The following is a 17,489-nucleotide window of genomic DNA, read 5'->3' as shown; positions in this document are numbered from 1 at the left end:
AGGGGGGTAATTGTTATAAAGGTATTATAGACATGTATATCTTTGAAGGCTATTTACAATTTCTGACATTTTCCACACACACATCTTAGAAACTCAAGCCACAGAACTGTGCCAAAAAAGTTACCGTACTCATATGTATGTACAAAATTAAAATATAAAATCATTTGTATGGGCAATCTGTTCAAACACTTCTCTCATTACCTGCCTCTGCTTCTGCTTCCTCACATTTCATTGCCAACTGTTGACAGTTCCTGCAGGTTTTATGCAATTATGCTCCATGAATGTTAATGTCTCTGGGCTCTTTGCAAGGCTTGCCTCGTGTCCTCAGGTTTCTTTTTTCAGGATTAGTCCAACACAAAGAAGGGAGGGGGGAAGGGTGGGGAAGGGGATCATATGAAGTGCTCCCTCTGGTTTTCACTCAACACGTACTGCGTGTTGGGTTCGTTGTTGAAGGGGAATTCAGGACTGTCCTCGGTCTTGCCTCCCTTTGGCGGTGGCTGAGTCTGAAACGTCTCTTTCCGTCTGTACAGACACCTACCCATGACGGCCAGCGCTGCCAAGATGACAAATATCACCACGCCGATGACACCTGCCGACAAATGAACGACATCGTTATTCAGTTTCAATGCAGAATCATGGGGTTACAAGTTTGTAGTGTTGAAATGATTGTTTTTAAGAGCTGCTGCATTTTTCTAACCGATAAAACCACCAAAGTGATGCAACTGTTATTTTCCAGAGTCAGGTTTTCCTGATAATTGTCCTGAGATTCAGACTGGGAAGATATTTTGAGCCTCAAAGGTGTTTTCACACTATTCAGTGGCTGTTGCTGAGTCTTATGACACAATGATGGGCTATTTCACTTGTGGAGACGAGGACTCCAAGTCACACCACCATGGTAAGGTATGCAGTGTGACAAACGAACTGTTTATATCTTCCTTCTCTCTCCCTGAGTCCTTCTAAGAGATCCATTTTGCACGGGCTTTGTAACAGAGAATCAGACAGGCAATAAAGGAATCTTGAAAAGGAGGCCTTCAAACTCCTCAATGACGTCTGTGCGGCTTCTTTAAATAATCCTATCAATACAATAATGAGCTTATAAATAGCTGCTTTAAGCAGGGCACAACAATTGCTTAACATACACAGGCTTAAATTTACCCAATGTCATAGTCACTTCTGTAATATTTTTCCTCTTTCAAAGACGGCTATGCATGACACATTTAATTCTCCAGGGTAGAGGGAAATGTCTAATTGGAGTGGCAAAATACATCTCCACTCAATTTAATGCCACATTACTGTGGCTGTTCAGAGGACAAAGTATTTGGTGATAGTGGTAAAAAGTTCCTTAATCAGCAAATAATTTCCTTAAACGTTTAATTAGTTTTGCTGTCCTTTGTGTGTTCCATTCAATCCATGAATACATTTTGAAAACTTTTTCTTTCTCACTAAACAAAGAAGGAAGTCGCAACTAATTTTAATGTGTTGCTTGGATGGTTAACCGAGTCGCTGAAATAATTTCAAAAATATTCACAGGCTGAGGCTGAGACGCCAGTGGAGGAAATAATTTTCTCTCACTATTTCTGCCCCTTCCTTTTCCCCTAATACTATATCCCCACAGAAAAGAAAAGGAAAGGAAAACAGAAGCCAACTTGGAAAAGCACAGGAATGACCAGTTCATTTGAAACAAGATTGCAGTGGGCCTTTTAAGTCCTGGAAAACCCCATTTTTCTTTATAGTTACACCCTGATGAATGAAGCAACATACTAATAATTCTTCAATAATTCTTGAGAATTATGATCTTCAAGAAACACCATCATAGAAATAAGAAAAGTTCCCATTACCTCCAATCAATGCCGAATCACTGCTGATTGCATTGACTACAGGCTCACCAGTGCCTACTGTGCCAAAGTGATCTACAGCAGTGGAAGAACGAAAGAAGAAAAGAGAGAGAGGAAAAGACAGAATATCAGTACTATTGCTACTAAAATAATCACTCCAAAGACATGACTCATTGAGCACTGTGTCTCCAGCCCGTGAGTCCATTAAAGCTCAGAGCTGGAATTCAGCAAAAGAAGATTAGGAGAGCAAAACGCCTCTCTGAGATTAATAAACTGATCTGCCACTTTATGGTTCTAATTTAATTAACAGCGATGGCAGTGGGAGTATTCAATGAGCCAGTCTTCGTGAGCACTTTTCTACCAGCAGAGATCACACTTTTGGGAAAGAGACAGGCAGAGCTGGTAAACAAACTTAGACAGACACACTGTCAGCAAGGACAGGTGTGGTCAGGTCACCTTCGACAAGGGCAGACTGACTATTAGGCAAAGGCAGGTTTCTACAGACCTGCAAAATGAAGGACCCAGAAACACATACATTGCACTAAAGTTATTTTTTAAATCCACATTAACACAATGTCTAATATACTGAACCCAAAGTACTTGGGATTCCAATCCAGTCCAGAATAAATCTGTGTTGGGTTCCCAAACATTAATCCGCCCATGACCTTGGAATTTGTGTGTGTACAAATTGGAGGCTAAAAAGTGGAAGTAGAGTGGAGTGGTCCCTCATGGAGTCAGTTGACAAAGTGACAAAGTGAAGTAGAACAAAGTAGGCATCAGAAGAGAGATAGACACAGACAGACAGATACAGTAACCAATTCCTCAGAGAAACCTGCGTGACCATCTCTAAAGACAGGCTGTCTGTGCTACCCAAAATGGAATTGGTGTCCTACCCCTAAAGCAGCATGCAGTTTTTAGTCAAGATACTGTGAGTTAATTATAAAATGTTAATGTGCCCACACACAACTTAATTGCATTCAAGCCTACAGAGACAACAGAAATTGAATGTGATTTCAGCGATTTCCTACAGGGAAATGGATGTGAACAACTGTAGGATGTGAACAACTGTATTTGCTAATTTATTTATACAAAAATAGGTAAGATGTGTTAACAAACCTTTTAACCAGGGCCAATGGATTTGCACTTGTGATGAATAATTAAGCAACATATTTTTGAAGTCAAGAGAAAGTGTGGCTGATATTTTACCTGTGAGGGACTGGGTATTTTACCTGTGAGAGAGTGGGTATTTTATCGATGAGAGGGTAATTTGCCTGTGAGAGGCTGGGTAGTTTACCTGTGAGCGAGTAGTTTACCTGTGGGAGAGTGGGTTGTTTACCTATGAGAGAGTGGGTAGTTTACGTGTGAGAGAGTGCATAGTTTATTTGCGGGTAGTTTACCTGTGAGGGAGTGCATAGTTTACCTGTAGGTAGTTTACCTGTGAGAGAGTGAGTAGTTTACCTGTGAGAGAGTGAGTAGTTTACCTGTGAGTGAGTGGGTAGTTTACCTGCGAGAGAGGGGGTAGTTTATCTGTGACAGATAGGGCTGTTTACCTGTGAGGGAGTGGGTAGTTTACCTGTGAGATAGTGGGTAGTTTACCTGTGAGAGAGTGGGTAGTCTCTGGGGCATGGGGGTGACTAGGTGAAGAGGAACCACAGGTGGACTCCTTCAGGGGCCCAGTAACAACGACAGGGCTGGTGGCGGGGTAGAGCAGTGCCGCCTTCAGAGGGGCGATATAGTTAAACTGGACCACGGACAGGCAACCGGTGAAGCCCACAGCGTTCAGCCGCACTATCTCTGGGTCCAGCTCACCTGAGTCTAGAAAGAGGAATGAAGGGAGCAGGACGAGAGATAGAGAGAGAAAGAGAGGGGGGGGGGGAGAGAAAGAGAGAGACATGGTAATAGGCATTTTATACAGTCAGGTTTGATGGCAAGAAAGAAGAGATGTCAGGAATATAGAGAGATGCAGTGAGAGAGAAAGTGGGGATATGGAGGGGAAGACAGGTTGTTATAAAAAAACAGCAAGCAAGCAGAGTGAAGAAATCTAAGAGTAATTTGAAGAGGGAGAGAAACATAAAGAGTGGTTAAAAAGAAAGTGAGGAAGGAAGAGAGAGAAAGGAAAATAAAAGTTGTGGTTGGCAGACACAGCGTGAAAGAGAGATATAGGGATGGAAGGAGCAACAGATAAGAGAGGCCCAAGATAAAATGGAGAGGGGGAGAAATGCAAAGAGAGCGAGAGAGAGGATGGGAAAGGGTGTCTTCAGAGAGCTAAAGCTGCAAACAGATGCACAAACACAAACACTCTCCTTTTTATCTCCTCAATCCACAGACTACCTGTTTACTCCAGCTGGCGTTCCGTTACAGTGCTCAGTAAAGTGCACTCAAATCTAAGCTCTGCTGGGTGACTCTGCAGTGTTTATGCCTCCCCACTTTCCAACCTCTGTAGCCCTCACCAGTCCATTTGTCGGACTGATCAATGGCAAGCTCATTCTGGGGACCGACGGGAAATACACTCCCCTGTTGACTCCCTTGATCCTCGTGTGACAGACTACTCGTGGAGTCGCCACAAATGAAGTGCTAGCCCCGGGTGAGCATTAATGACTCTGTGCCATACCTTTTCCTGGCGTATAAAGGGAGGGGTGTGTTGTACCCTTGCCAAAAGTGCTGCATGTTACCAGAGAAACATCAGCCAGCACCATAGTAATGAGTGAATGAACATGACATGTATTATGCATGTGAGTGAGCGTGCTATTCCCTTTAGGATAGTAATGCTACTCATCTGTCTGTCTGTCTGTCTGTCTGTCTGTCTCGCTTCCTCCCACATCATCCACCCACCCCCCCTCTCTCTCTCCATCTTCCCCTCATCTGTCTGTCTGTCTGTCTGTCTGTCTGTCTGTCTGTCTGTCTGTCTGTCTCTCTGTCTGTCTGTCTGTCTGTCTGTTTGTCTCGCTTCCTCCCCTATCATCCATCTCTCTCTCTCTCTCTTCTTCTTCCCTTCATCTGTCTGTCTGTCTAGCTTCCTCCCACATCATCCATCCCTCTGTCTCTCCCCCCTTTTTCTCTCTCTCTTTCCATCTTCCCTTCATCTGTCTGTCTGTCTCGCTTCCTCCCCCATCATCCATCCCTCTCTCTCTCTCCCCCCCTTTTTCTCTCTCTCTCTCTCTCTCTCCATCTTCCCATCATTTGCATATTAATAATGATGGTTTCCATCAGACTTGGGTGATGAGTTTTCATCACACTTAACTTTGAGAAATATTTCAAAATGTAAAAATGGCCACAGTGTTTGAAAATGAATTTCTAAACTGCACACGAAGGCTGTCTGAATATTTCAGTTTGACGTTTAAAGAAAGATTTTACTCTTGGCAATCAGGAGGCCTTCTGTTCTCCATTTTACTTCCATTATTACATCTCTGGCGTTCCTTCATCCAACATTAAAACTAGTCCATTTACTGGGCCTTGAGTCTTAGAATTGATGTGTTCGTAATAAAGTGACCTACTTCTGGCTCCAGCCAAACGAAACATAATGCAAGCATTATCTCAACTAAATGGAAACAGTAATTCTCTCTTCATTAAATGTCACATCTCAAACTAGCGGCAGCCCAACAGCACAAACAAGCCCCCTAATGCACTTCGGAGCATATTGTTATGCTATATGGCTACATGTAATGATCACTTATGAGATTCCCCATCTGCTGTTCCCCCGGCTTACTTTTATGTTTCATTGAAAGGTTTTTGTTTTGTTTGGGCTGTTTTTATGTGTGAAACCGCAAGGCAAATACCATGCTGTCAATAAGCACTCCAGTGTGTGAAGGGGGGGGGGGGGGGGGGGGGGGGGGTAGCGTGTTTGTGTGTGTGTGTGTGTGTGTGCAAAGACTGTAACTACAAAAGCAAGTCCCTTACTACAACACTCACCGTGCACCTTTCCCAGCATCACCGACTTGATGGCGTTGAATTCGACGTCCGACGTTATGTTGAAGTCCTCTTGTTCATTCTGGTCAACCTGGCAGAGGGGGCCAACAGAACCCATAAAAACAGAGAATTGTGGAGTGTGTGTGTGACTGTGTGTGTGTGTGTGTGTGTGTGTGTGTGTGTCTATCTCTCTGTGTGCATGTTTGTCTGTTTGTCTGTCTGTGTGTATGTGTGTCTGTCTGTGTGCTGGGGGTGGGTGGAGGCTGGGAGTGGATGAGGACTGCATGGCACTCTTCATGATTCAAATTATCGCAGATGTGCTCTACCATGGAGGGCTTTTTAATTAAACCTGCTCTTCAAAGTGCTTTAAACACATCATTGCCTCAGCTGTTGAGCCTATGCCATTCAATTAATGGGAGAGCTGAAGCCCGGGCAGATTTTCTAGTTGAGCTTACATATTCAAAATGTGATTATCATGAAAGCTTGGACTAATTGCAAAGGTTACCTTCTGAGTTGAAGACTATGCTGAGACCCATGTTTGAGAATCATGTTTGTCTGTTGATAATGGGGTTTAAAGGAGTGGTGACAGTTTTTGTTTTTAGGAATCCTGTGAAGTTCTACTAGTAATATGTTCATCCCAAATTCTCATCCATCTTGGCCAGATGCTTTTGTGCCCAGTATAGTGCAATACTGGTAATTACTGTTCAGAAATTGCTCTCTGATGGAATGGGGTTATGCTAGTGTAAATAGGTGAACATTTTCTTGGGACTTAGGACAGTTGTGCAAGGATAGTTTGTCTATCCTCTTTAACACACTATTCAGTATTCAGTAATTGCTCCCAGTGCAGATGTCAGTGAACCTTTAAAGGGGAAATGTTGAGATTTTTTTATATGAACCCTATTTTTAGAACTTTTTAAGTACAAAGGACAATTAACAATTAAAATCTGTCAAGTTTTGAGTCAGAACACTAAAACCAGCGACCGCAAAACAGCTTTACAATGGAATCGTATGAGGCAAGCAGGCATGTGTAAGTAAACCGCTTGCTTTCGCGACTGAAAGGCTCATAAATGTTATTTTAAGGGTCTGACAACATGGAAAGGATCCCTACAGATCCCTGTTTACCTTAATAACAGTAAAGAAGCTGTACAAAATGTCATAGAGATAGCTTTCTCTTCTTCTGGTCTGACATAGCACCCCATGCAGTGCCTGCAGTCGATTGGCCCACTGTGTGGTGCTGGAGTGGGAACTCAAAGGAGAGCGCCTCCCTTTGATCATTGAGTATAGGCACTCTGGGGTGCTACCTCGGAGATGGGAAAAAGACACTGACTGTACAAACTGTCATTTTCTACAGTTTGTTTACAGTTATTGAAGTAAACGGACACAAGTTTATCCCTGTAGGGATCATTTCCATGTTGTCAGACCCTTATAATAACATTTACAAGCCTGTCAGTGGCGAAAACAAGCAGTTTATTTTAAAGTGCTGGCTTGCCTTATAGGATTCCATTGTATAGCTGTTTTGCGGTTTTAAGTTAATACTGGACTGATCGTCCTTAATAGCATTTTGGACCCAAAGAGATCTAAAAATAGGCCCTTTCAGATCAAGCAACAGGATAAATAAAAACATCTTAGCCTTTGTAAAGATGTCAGTTGGACAACCCTACCTGGATGTAGAGGTTTTCTGCCTGTCTTCTGATGGACACAGTGTGAAGCTGTCCATTGGCCAGGTTTCTTGTGCTGGGCTTGAACACTTCCACCTCCCTGTTACTCTGCAGTTTGTACTTGACATCTAGATGTCCTACAAGGATATACAAATAGTATTCACACACACATTCTCACAGCCATGATAGGAAAGAATAAGCTACATTGTACAAAAATGCCTTCTTTTAGGAACAATGGCAATTAAAAACCTAAAAATATGTTTACTTCAGGAATTGCGGATCAGATTCATAAAAGCTCAGTGAGTGGCATTCAGCATGACACAAAGCACTCACCAAAGAGGATTAATATTTAATCCCCTACCAAAAACCAAGATTCTAATCCAAATTAATTTTCATAATTTTAGTATACACATTCAGGTTTGTCCCATTCATGTACTGTGTATGTGTTCTAATAGCACAAGAGTAACTTAAAAAAGGGAGAATTAGAGAGAGCTGGGGAAGGGAAAACCCTCACACATAAAGATGAAATCTCTCTTAAGATAATGGTCTAATTAAAACAGTAAGCACTTTCTCAGTGGTAAAGACAATAATTGTACATTAAAATAAATAAGTGTGGCTGGCAGACTCAGACGACAGCACAGTGCAGGTCAACAATTTGAACTGGCTATAATCGGCGGTAATTTTTTTTTTTTACAAATGTGGAGCACAGCTGGGTTCCTCCCAAAGTGTTAAATTAGACGAATCGGGTCTCAGAACGGTGAATTACTAAACTCATATGGAAGCACAGGATGTATCTGCCGTCTGACATTTACTCTGTTGGTGTCTGACTCGATAAAGTCACCATACTGAGAGCCCATCACGGAAAAAGGCCTAATTTTCAAGGGGTGAGTGTTGGATTGGATGACCCCTTTTACACTACAGCTTCATACTTCAGAAATGTTTGTGTCTTATCATTGTTAATTCACACCTACTGATGAAGGGTGTAGAACTGAACTGGTTAAAGATTTTTAGCGTGGCAATGTCACATGTTAAAAGGCATGTATAAATTACTATCTAGCTGATAACAAATGATAGGCTAAAATCCCATAAAATTGTTGACTTGGCATGACCGTGACAAGAACTAAAAACACCCCACCCAACCCCAAAAATGATTATTACATTGTGATTCATGAGTAAATTAATTGATGTTTGTTTATGGAATGAATACAAATAAGCCTCAAAGGTGACAAAACGGTGACATCCACAGAAAAAGTACAGAGTTTATGGTCCTATCCGTTTTCCAAGAGTGCTGCAGAGTCTAATTTATGGTATCTCTCTTTCGAGCAATAGACTGCTCTTTCAGACTCTTAACGGCCTTTTTAAGAATGCAGACAATGCGCAAGCTAATTTACTGCACATGAATTGAGCGGTGGTGGCTTCTGACAACCCACTGTCTTCGGAGACTCAGTGACTCATGCTAATCCAAATGAAAGGCGCTCAAAGCTGCAGTGAAATGAAATGAAGGGTGAGATTGGTGGGAGGGAGTTTTTCCAGACCGTTTTGGTTGAGCAGGACGGCGAGGTACTCGCGGTAGTAGGAGCCCACGTAGAGGAGCAGGGCCGGGGCCTGGGTTGTGCGGAAGCCCAGGGAGATGTTCTCGCTCCTCAGGGTCATGTCCGAGTAGATGGACGACGCCTGGATGCTGCTGTTTCTGTTCAGCTCGTACGGCTCCTTGAACGTGTAGGAGACCGACGTGCTGGACTTGAAATATGCTGCCACCTCTGGAATTGAACAGTCGCAAGACCCATAATTTATTAGAGTAACAGCTCCATGGGATTTGACTCAAAATCATTCTGTTTTTGGAAGCTTAACCACCAATTTCAATGGACCATTGAAATGTTAACAATAACACTTAAGCATCAATAAAGGTGGTCTTTGGAAAGCTGCACTGCAGGTTAATGAGCCTTCAAACCCTAATAACTTCAGCTAATTAATTAAAAATGTCTTCACACATTAGTGGATTACTAATGCAAAGGCTGTTTGGTGCATTGATTCTGTCTCTATGCAGTGCTGCAATGTAGTAGATTACTGATGCTTATGGGAATTTCACAGACATTACATGTATGGATAACTTGATTATATGATGTATGATACACGTTTCTGTATCCAAGAATACCATAAGCGATACCAAATTAACATACTGCAGTCTTACTGTGTTTATGTGCGTACACACCCATACAGTATGCATACTGGATGTACTTCAAAAGATTCACACACACAATGACACTCAGGAGTATTAGATGCCACTAAGACTAAGGGGTTTCAGGGAGGATTGCAGTGTTCATGTACCTCAGCTACTAAAGAATATGACCAGTAGATTGATGTATTTGTAGGGGGTGCATATCTGCATAACTGTGCATACAATAATGATTGTTATTATTGTGTTAGACTTCTTTTGAAGAATATGCTAACATGGGCTGGACCATGATAGTATCTGAGAATTAGAAGTTAAATTATTCAATGTAGTCCACAGTCAAAAGTTATATAATGTTAATTATAAAACTTCCTGTGTATTCTGTTAGCACCCAAATGGTCACAGTTCCCGTATGCCTTGATCACTGTGGGAAGTGATGACACCTCGGCCAGGAACTCCCCATGGATGAATATCTTAGCCATTCTGTCTCCTAGGTAAGAATTAGCATTCTGGTAACCACCCCCTCCCACATGTCTTCTAACTTAAATACAGAAGAACAGAACAGTCAGTCAGTGAAAACAGCCTAGGTGAAACTATCTTTTACTGAAGCCTGGTCTCGTCTCTCTCTCCTCTGATGATCATCACCGTAACGATTAAACCTGAGTTTTGACATTCCATATTCACTTGACTGAGTCTCTGATAATTAGGATAAATCTATATCCTTTTAACCATTACATGTCTTTGGTGGCTGGCCAGTTAGGAGAGGTCACCTTTCTGGCAGAAGGCTCCGGTGTGAGCTGAGAGGCCGCAGTCGCAGGTGAAGCCGGTGTACCTCTCCACGCACCGGCCGCGGTTCTGGCACAGGTCCCCATAGCTGCTGCAGTGTCCCGGACATCCTGGCCGCACGCCGGGGGTGATCTTCGCCCGCTCCTCCAGGTCCAGCGTCCTCCCGTTCAGCTGCAGGGAGCGGATGCAGCCCAGGAAACCCTTCTGCCTCGATGCTGTGCCACCTGCGGAAGATTGTCAACCCCGACCAAGCAAAACAGATCTCAGGATACAGATATTTTTTCTTTTCCTTCCTTCTTTGCCAACACCACCCCCACCCTCACGCCCCACGGCCCACCCCTCTGTCCTCGTTTGCCTGTGTGAAAATAACTAAAATGAAGCACCAGTCCCCTTCCCCCGGGAGCACAGAACTGTCAATACTCTGAGACTCTACAAAATCCGCTAAACGACAAGGTGATGAAAACAAAGCCTTGGGTGGATAGATGGGGAAAAAAAGAAAAGAAAGAAAGACAGAAAAAAATGAAAGAAATACAGAAAGACTTCTATCAGGCACCTGTCTTCTCCCCTCACTCTGTATGCCCCCCCCGCCATCTCTCCCTTTCCCCTGCTCCCTCTCTCTCTCTCTGTGCTGCTTAATCCCCCACAGTTGCTCGTTGTGTCCTGTATTCACACATTCTTTTCAAAAGCAATGATCAATGCCTCCTTTCCTTGGTGAGGCCAAGTTGGATTTCCTGTCACTAGCGCGCCGGTCGCCTCTGTACGGCTGTGCTGCTTTACAGCTGTAATTGAGAGCCACTGAAAAACACTGTCTCTTGTTGATTGTTGGCTTCACAGAGGATTACTGTTGTGGCAGGTCCACTCAATACACATCGTGGCGAGGATGCTACTGAAGCTATGGTATTATGAATGCACTAAGGACATGTATGCAATTTGTTAGCCCAATCACATTTTATCAAGGACAACATACGTTGGGATAATGTCAATAATATTTTTCACATTTTCAGCCAATGATCTGTAACCAAATAACAGCTTAGCTTGAACTACAGGTTCAAAGAGACCGCCTGGGCATACCAGCACTATAGGGTTACATGGCATTTCATGTAATATATGTAATCTATCCACATACACAAAATGAGAGACAAACCTCTTCTATCAACCAATACAGCAGATCCTACAGGCGCAACAGAGAATGAGATCTCGGATAATAAATTAGTTTGTGCGTTGAGCACGTGGCCATTGGTGATTTATGAGGAATTTCAAATGAGGCTCTAAGTATGCTATAAGCACCACAGTGACGATAGGCTATCGCAGTAAGACTACATCAGGCCATCTGGCTCATGGTCATATGCATATTTGGTCATATTACCACTTCAGCCTGCACTACAGGCCTGCTTAGCTCACAGCTAGAAAAGGCAACTGCGGCTTTTGTGTTCTTTTGTGTGTCCAATTGAACAACCACGTTTGGCTTCCACTTTAAGGGTCCGGGCCACGGGTCTCATGAAGCCCCTCTCTGACAATACCCAGTGCAATAGCCACAATAGAAAATGGAGCAGAACGAAGCAGAATAAACAAAAACACAAAACAACTACAGAGATTTGAGTTCCTGAGGGGCCTCCCTCACTGAGCCGCTCCAACCCAATCCTCTCTGAAGCAGCCCGGCGTTGGGAGCATCTCCTCTGCTCAACGCCGGCCGGTGGTCTCTCATTCACAGCCAGGAATGATTAGGGATTATCCACCCAAACAAGTCCTCCATTGCATCAGCATTTATTCTGTTTGCTCTATTTAAGAATGGTCCAGATTCTCTTTTTTATATCCTGCTTCCCTCGTCCTACCCCCTTTCCCCAGAAGAACTAATTTAAGCATTGGTATTTTACAAATACGAGCAGATATATTTCATATTTGCTCATAGATCAAGTTTTATTGTACACCGTAGATCGCCCAAGGCCTTGTTTGCTTTCATTTACTCACATGCTAAAGCTGATATCTAGCTGGGGATGGAGGTGTGATGGAGCTGCTTAGGAAGGAATAATGGACGGGTTCTAGAATGGGGCCAAGACAGGGTAATGGAACTATGTGCGGCATGGCATGTTGTCTGAAAATGCAGGCCTTTAGTTTAGGATAGGAATCTCTTTTATTAAAGAAATGTAATGGAACATACATTATATATGCCATAGCCCAGAGCAAGATTCATGTGCTTTTTTCCACGAGTTGACATCAACCTAAATGTTGCAAATACACAAACATGCACACTAACGATACACACATACATTACACATATACCCAGTCATGCACAGTAACACAAAGACAGACACACACACACACACAGACACAATCACACAAACACACATAAAGAAACATGTCACATAAATTCATCCTTGAATGTCTTCATTCTTTTGTGTTCTATTTGAAAGCATTAGGCTTATCACTGCAGAAGGCATTCGAAAAGAGCATTGATGACGTTTAGCCAATAATACATGGCTGGCTTCACTTGATATGGCACATTGATTACGTCTTCTGAGCATGAACACTACGCAGCCAATCAGAACCCATCCCTGGAAATACAGGCGAAGTGAGAGTGAGGAGAAAATCCTGCACAATCAAATTGCACCCAGTATTCCATCTGGGCCCACCTATTTTTAGGAAACACAGCGAGATTGTACCATTCTTTTTATTGACAGAAAAATACCAGCACAGATGACTTCATTTCGTTATATTGCACTCTTCTTTCCTCAAGGACTGCACACAATGAGGCCAGCCTTGCAGTGTTCAAACGTGTGAAAACGACATTAATCCAACCAAGACAAACCACATCCCTACAGAGTTAAGCCAGGGGAAAGGGGAAGAGAGAGGCGTTCATAAATGAAACAAATGTTTGAGCGTGTGTTTTTGCTTGAGTTGTATCTTTTTTTTTCTTCCTTCCTACCTACAAATAATTGGCTGTTGAGCTGCAGGTGAAGGTGGCCATCGGGGGGCGCTCTCTGTGTGGCCCCGGGCAGCAGGTCCACGTGCAGGGAGGCCTCCTTCACGTTGCGTTCGGCACGAACGACGTGCCAGCGGTCGTCATTCAATGGGGTGGGAGACTCCACCCGAACCTCCACCGGTCCATTGCCCACGTCAAAGGAGAACACCACCTCAAATGGGGCTGTGGAGGGGGAAAAAGGTGGTGGAAAAAGAGAGAGAGAGAGAGAGAGAGAGAGAGAGAGTGAAAGAGCAATAGAGAGAGAGAGAGCAAAAGAGAGAGAGAGAGAGAGAAAGAGCAAACACAGCAAAGAGGGCATTAGTACCTCAAATGAACCTAAGGCAAAAGTGCCCTGATATATTACTATAGGGCAGTCCAAACACTTCCAGTCTTCTTTTCATGCAAAAATCTATACAAACAACCCAGAATGGTTCATTTCATAAATGTTCTCCCCCTACAAAACATTTGTCAAAGTACGCTTTACTCATTCTGCTCACAACTTCTCAATTTTGAGGTGCGTTTGCCAGCCCATCTGTAAGACCTGGTTGGATTTTAATAGATCTTAATGACGCAGAGCGCAGCATTACAGAGACCAGAGCATCGTCTGTCATCCAGCTTGACTCTACGGGCAGGATCAACGCGGCGAAAGGAAAAAAATGCTGATCATGTGTTTGCCGATGGTTTTAGCATTCTGGGCACACAGCATCTCGCTGCCTCTTCTGACACTCAGCCACACACTGGGTGACTCTTACGGTGGACCCGGCACGGCACATACCACAGAAGAAAACACCGTGCTAAAATTGTTATAGATTTGCAGTTTACAGAGAATGCTATTACGCTATCTTTAATAGGTATTCAGCTGGGAACACAAGCAATAAAAAACACTGAATTGAAAAGCAAGCTCCCCCCTTGCTCTTGTACTTTTTGTTTTTGTATGTGTGTTTATGTGTGTCTCTCTCTTTCTGTCTCCCACTGTGTGTGTGTTTGTGTCTCCCTGTGTGTGTGTGTGTGTGTGTGTGTGTGTGTGTGTTTGTGTTTGTGTGTGTGTGTCTCCCCTCCCTCTGTGTGTGTGTGTGTGTGTCTCCCTCTGTGTGTGTGTGTGTCTCCCTCCGTGTGTGTGCTTGTGTTTGTGTGTGTGTGTGTTTGAGTCTGTGTGTGTGTCTCCATCTGTGTGTGTGTTTCCCTCTGTGTGTGTGCTTGTGTGGCTGTGGTGGTGTTTCTGAAGTGACCCATACATTTTTCATCAGGTCTGATTCTGCTCCTGCTCTCAGTATGTAATGGGGGCTCTAATTTGTCTGTAACAGGTCACAGATTCATCATCGCCGAAGAACAGGAAGGCTAACCCTATATGGTCTCCACATACACAACTCTCATCCATCATTTGTATAGCGGGGCGATAAGAGCACTCCCAGCCTACCAAGCACTTAGCCACTTTTGTTTGCACAATACGAAAACCAAGAGGCTGCTTCCATGCCGCAAAGCGGAATTTCTCCGGAGCAGTGACCCTATGGAGACTCCGTAGCGACTGGTTGCCTGGAGACCAGAGACATGCTTCTGGTGACAAGGGGGGCAAACAAAATGACGCTGGAGCTCAATACGAATGTGTACACAAGACTAAGACCTGGGGGAAAGAGTGAAGGAGTTGGACTTTCACTCGAAAAACGGTGTTCAGAATGCATCACATCTCTTTACAGTGAGTAATAATGGTGGTTGCCGAGTAATGGCCCAGGGGAGCACTGGCTCACGACAGCTCCGCATTAACCTAAGCGATCTGCGAGACGTCGGAGAGGGGGTTCGACCTTTGTGAGTGGTGGTTTTGATCCGAGAGTGGGCAGGTCTAAGCTGCGGCAGATGGTAAATTACTGGAACATGCACTGACTATAAACACCAGGCAGCTCATGAGACACACACACCACAAATGCTGGTGCCAGTGTTGAGGTGGTGATGCCACCCATGCCACGCTCAAGAAAAACGTCAGCATAGCTACGTCAGTTATTAAAAATCGACCAGTTTGTTAAACAATCGATATGCTAATTTTAATAATAGATTAACACGACAACGCAGACGAAGCCGATAACACATGCATGCCAGTATTTCTTAATCTACTCACAGCTTAGTTCGATCCGTATGAAGTCTTTGATGCCCAGGTTTTCCAGAAACACGCCAGAGGCCGCGCTGGTCTTGAACAGGAAAGAGATGTCGGCGCTCAGCTCGCCGTGAAAGGTGGGGAAGTGCAGGTACGACGTCTCTTTGTTGAAGTAGGCAGAGTTCCAGAAGTTCACTTTTGAAAGAGCAAATTTGGCATTCATGGAAGAAAATTATTCAGCACTGGGTAATCCAGGCACAGACAGTAAACCTCATCCAAAATATTTTTTTGTCAGCTATCTGACTTTGCCAATTATACTTTTTTATTCACAAGTGAAATCTGCTGGCTCAGCACAAGGGTAAAATCAAAGTCATGGCAGGAGGTTTTACCTCTAAGCCTGACCTTTTCTACATCAGTTCATTGCACAGGAAAGGCATTGATATCTTTGCTTGAGCTGTCTAAAGAGTGTGACCTTGCTGTTGCTAAACAAAAAGGTTATCCTCAGGCACTATCTCACTATGGGTGGTGTATGCCCATATCACTCCTGGTACTCTCACACTATGGGTGGTGAATGCCCATATCACTCCTGGTAAAGGGGAGATGAGGCAGGGCCTCAAGCCTCCATGGGGCATATCTCAGACACTTTCTGTTATTAATTCAGCCACAGAACTGACTTCACTATATGTGCTTGCATGTCCTGAATGGTATAGTGTGCCTGGCATGGATTGCAACTATCTTTATCATTAGCTTGATTCTTCTCAGGTGGCCCTAAGGCAGAATCTGTGCAGCACTCCGTGGCTGATATTGTCCCAGACGCTGCGCTTTAGGCATGCTGAAAGGAAAATTGAGGAACAGGCTTTGACAAATCCTTTGTGCTTAGAGACAAACCACAATAAGCTGGGGGATGGAGGGAAATTCGTTTCCACCACTCTAACTGGCAAACGAGATGGGTGATGGTTTGTTGGCGGAATACATTTTTTGCGAGCGGTGGAGTACTTACAGTCACCGTAGCACTGCAGGGCTCCCACTCTGTACGCAGCCTCTGAGCCAGATCTGCTCAAGTCCCCGACAGCGATGCCTCGCACAGGTAAATGCTCCTTATGTGAGAGACGGCCTGTGTCATTAGCCCTGTGGTTCCAGAATCAGAGAGAGAGAAAGAAAGAGAGAAAAAAACTAAGAAAGACTCTTCAAATCAGTCTTGGCACCACCTCCTGCCGGAGATGACTAAAATAATCATGTTTTTTTTTATTATTATAAAAGAGCAGGGAGGGAAAAAGTGCATGCTGAAGAAGCCGATGAGGTCATTCTCTGGGTGTGATTAAATATTCATATGCAAGGCAGATCAGGAGCTGTAAAAATAGATGCCTTATGTGCAGAATGTTTGGCACATATTCAGAAGCGAGTGAAAGATAGAGCGAGATAGAAGGGGGGGAGGGGGGAATTCGGAAGGAGGGAGGGAAGGAGGGTAGAGGAGTTGTTTGGAGAATGATTGTATTTGTTACCAATCGAGTCCGTCTGCATCGCAGTTGCACAAGTGCTCGGGATTGACGCAGTTCTCCCGCAGGCCACAGGCGCACTGCTGGCTCCCGGGCGAAGCACCGCCCCAGTAGGTCTGCGCCTCCCCGGCCCCGTCCATCCACCACGTGTATGGAGCACCGACTGAAAAACCCCACCACCACCAAATACACATGAATTATTGACGGCTGATTCACTGCCAAGGCTCACGCATGTTTAAGGAGAATTTTTTTAAAAAGTGGCCATTACTATTTCATAGGGACCTCAAACCCGAGCTCCTGCCATATGCGGGTGCATGTGCGGTGCACATTGCATGACTCGAGCAGATATGATGAATGTTCGAGAGGGCACAGCTTGTGACAAGAAACAGATGCGCCCATCCAGGCACTGCAGCCAGTACACACAGAAGCTGAGTGCGAAGATGGGCGTGAAGCATAAAATCTGAAGGCAGACGGCTCGGGATTAAATCGAGAACCGCAGCTACTTCTTTCAAATGAGGAGGGGAAAAGAGATTGGCATTGATTCGCTAGCCCATCACTTGTCTACTCACGTTCATCCATCTCAACTTGTC

The 17,489-nt window shown here is 44.1% G+C and overlaps 1 protein-coding gene across 1 annotated transcript in view; it reads right to left on the bottom strand.

Annotated features, from left to right (window-relative positions):
* Positions 1-389: 389 nt before the first annotated feature.
* cntnap3 (contactin associated protein family member 3) overlaps positions 390-17,489 on the bottom strand; it is a gene marked incomplete at both ends in the record, with an annotated part of 88,622 nt that continues 71,522 nt past the window's right edge. Inside the window, 11 exons of the mRNA XM_080834654.1 lie at positions 390-589; positions 1,839-1,910; positions 3,432-3,650; positions 5,745-5,832; positions 7,403-7,536; positions 8,935-9,159; positions 10,343-10,582; positions 13,282-13,500; positions 15,428-15,598; positions 16,404-16,531; positions 16,906-17,062. Of these exons, the coding sequence (XP_080690780.1) occupies positions 390-589; positions 1,839-1,910; positions 3,432-3,650; positions 5,745-5,832; positions 7,403-7,536; positions 8,935-9,159; positions 10,343-10,582; positions 13,282-13,500; positions 15,428-15,598; positions 16,404-16,531; positions 16,906-17,062 (1,853 nt within the window). The remainder of the gene's footprint in view (positions 590-1,838; positions 1,911-3,431; positions 3,651-5,744; positions 5,833-7,402; positions 7,537-8,934; positions 9,160-10,342; positions 10,583-13,281; positions 13,501-15,427; positions 15,599-16,403; positions 16,532-16,905; positions 17,063-17,489) is intronic.

Source organism: Sprattus sprattus, assembly GCF_963457725.1.
Source record: "Sprattus sprattus genome assembly, chromosome: 3".
Classification (NCBI taxonomy): Eukaryota; Metazoa; Chordata; class Actinopteri; order Clupeiformes; family Clupeidae; genus Sprattus; species Sprattus sprattus.
Note: the sequence above shows the minus strand (reverse complement) of the source record. Positions and strands in the feature narration are given on the sequence as shown.